Genomic DNA, 2,500 nt, shown 5'->3' with positions numbered 1-2,500 from the left:
GTTACAACAGCAGGCTTCTGCAGGAATGCGAGAGCTCTTAGCTGAAGATATGTCTTGGAACTTTGATGTTATCAAGCTGGAGAAAATAACAGATAAAAGGTGGTTCACATTGGGTGGAAGTCATGCTTTTTAATTCCTATAATTTGTCATTGTTAAAATTCATGGACATGGTTAAGAGATAATTTTGTGCTACTGTATTGGATATAGATGAGCTTCTGTTTTACTTTTATTAATGATTCATTTTCATTATCTTCGACACAGACCACTTGTGTGGATTGGAATGAGCTTGATGTGTCGATTTGACATCCCAAATACACTTGGCTGTGATGAACAGACGTTACAGAATTGGCTAACATTGATTGAAGCCAATTACCACCCAGATAACACGTATCATAATTCAACCCATGCGGCCGATGTTCTCCAGTGCACAGCTTACTTTTTAAATCAGGACAGAATAAAACAGCTTTTGGACCCTCTGGATGTGGCCTCATGCCTCATAGCTGCTGTGGTTCATGATGTTGATCATCCTGGCAAAAACAGGTAAAAATCATAAGTAAATTATATGCTTTATTAGAAGTGATTATTGCAATCTTTCAAAAAGCCACTGTCACTATTAAAACTCATGCGTTGATAGTTAATGCTCATTTGGACATTTCATTTTGTCTACATGTACATATATGAAGATGAGTTACTGTTTTCAATGACAACAGCTGAATATACACTTGAACGTGAGGTTACCTTTTAATGACATTGCTGTTATCATTGTTTTTTTCTCTCTTTTCAGTGCATTCTTGTGCAATACAGATAATGAGCTTGCAATCCTCTATAATGATCTGAGTGTTCTTGAGTCACACCATGCAGCGGTTTCCTTCAAGCACACACATTCAGATGACCGAGTCAATATATTTAAAGGTATGGGACCATCCTGGGTGTTACTGTTCATCATTTTGTTAATAATGATATAATATTTTAAATGTTATTATGGTCAGACGCGCCATCATCATTGTTTTCAGTCATATTCAAGGTACCGCACAAGGTTCATACCAGGCCCTCACAAGTGTTGGACCCACACAGCCTGTAAATCCCTAAAGTAGTTAGGACTGCCAACTAAGGAAGCTCAGTTTTGTTGACAAATAGTTATTATATACATGCAAAGTTCGCAGACCAATGATACTATCAAACATTGGAGGATTCTCATCTCTGAGGAAGGTGATGTCTGTGTAAAGATGTATGTAGAGAATACCATCTGTTAACAACACAGTGCTTTTTCAAAAGTTGACAGCCCAAAGTAACTTGGCAGTGCCATTCGTATTAAATAATCTTGAAAATAACTTACAAGGCAAGACTTCTGCAGACCTATAGCACATACACAGTATTAAAATCAGTGCGACTCACAATGAATGATATCCAAATATTGATCAAGCAGAGTTCATTCCAAATATACCTTGCTGGAAATAATCCTTTTAATTCAAAGGCTTCACTGCCATTATATGGCCAAAAATACAGGCATTAGGCTTACTTGAGCAACCACTCTGGCAGGTGTATGGCTTATAGGCCTGGTGCAAACAAACACCTGAGTGCAATGACAAGACTCCATACCTCCCAACAAACACTCATGGGCTGTGACAAGACTCAATGCTTCCCATTTGCAGTGTATTTTCTCTTTTTCCACATAAGATATTTGCCATTTTCTAGTGTATATATTTGTCATTTGATTTGCTCTATCCAAATAGTAATAGAATGCTTTCCTTGCACAGAATCCATATAATCTGTCTAGGTAGTCCATAAATCAATGCAATAATAATAACAATAAGTAATACTGATATTGGAGTCTTTTTCTCTTTATTTCATAACATTCAATTATTTGTCATATAACCTGTGCTGCCAATCATGGTGGCCAGGATTAGGATCCTGAGCATGGAAACAGCATTCTCCCAGGAGCTGGTGCTCTTACAGTCATGGCTTATGGATGGTACATTTCATGCTCATTTATTGATGAAAATGATGTTAAGAAAAACTCACTAAATTCCAACTGAGTTGAATCACCCTCCAAGAGCCAATGCACTCATGGTGAGTCATTCCCTGAAATCCTCATGACAGCAAGATCCCATCACCCCAGCCCCCAGCCCAATTTTCACCTTTCACGCAAATCAAATAATTTCATGAAGTGATGGTCACATCATCCAGTTGGTAGGGGCTAATAGTGAAGAAAGTTTTTGAGAAATCATTTGTTGTAAGTGAGCCAATAGATATAAAAAAAGACATGAAATCTCTGAATATCGATGTTGTAGAATAAGGTAGTGTAACATACTTTGGTACTTAAGACCTATGTTGTGCGCAGTTCTTTGTAATTTAGTTTCTGCTATTATCATAGTGATTGCTGCATAACACCATTTTCTAGAATATCAATCTTACAGCAGGGTTAGGGCGGGCCTGGTGTGAGTGCTTACATATTACCTGGATTGTAACTGTTTCTTACAGTCCTTCCATACATCCATGA

General features: G+C 37.6%; 1 protein-coding gene across 10 annotated transcripts in view; it reads left to right on the top strand.

Annotated features, from left to right (window-relative positions):
* LOC113808654 (high affinity cAMP-specific and IBMX-insensitive 3',5'-cyclic phosphodiesterase 8B) overlaps positions 1–2,500 on the top strand; it is a 62,654-nt gene that overhangs the window by 52,181 nt on the left and 7,973 nt on the right. For all 10 annotated transcript variants that reach the window (XM_070134298.1, XM_070134296.1, XM_070134300.1 and 7 more), the window contains 3 exons: positions 1–99; positions 262–540; positions 785–912. The exon at positions 1–99 is cut by the window's left edge and continues 89 nt beyond it. In XM_070134298.1, coding sequence (XP_069990399.1) covers positions 1–99; positions 262–540; positions 785–912 — 506 coding nt within the window. The remainder of the gene's footprint in view (positions 100–261; positions 541–784; positions 913–2,500) is intronic.

The sequence above is a fragment of the Penaeus vannamei genome, chromosome 19, assembly GCF_042767895.1.
Source record: "Penaeus vannamei isolate JL-2024 chromosome 19, ASM4276789v1, whole genome shotgun sequence".
NCBI classification, from domain to species: domain Eukaryota; kingdom Metazoa; phylum Arthropoda; class Malacostraca; order Decapoda; family Penaeidae; genus Penaeus; species Penaeus vannamei.
The sequence above is the reverse complement of the archived record's forward strand: the minus strand, read 5'-3'. Positions and strand labels throughout refer to the sequence as shown.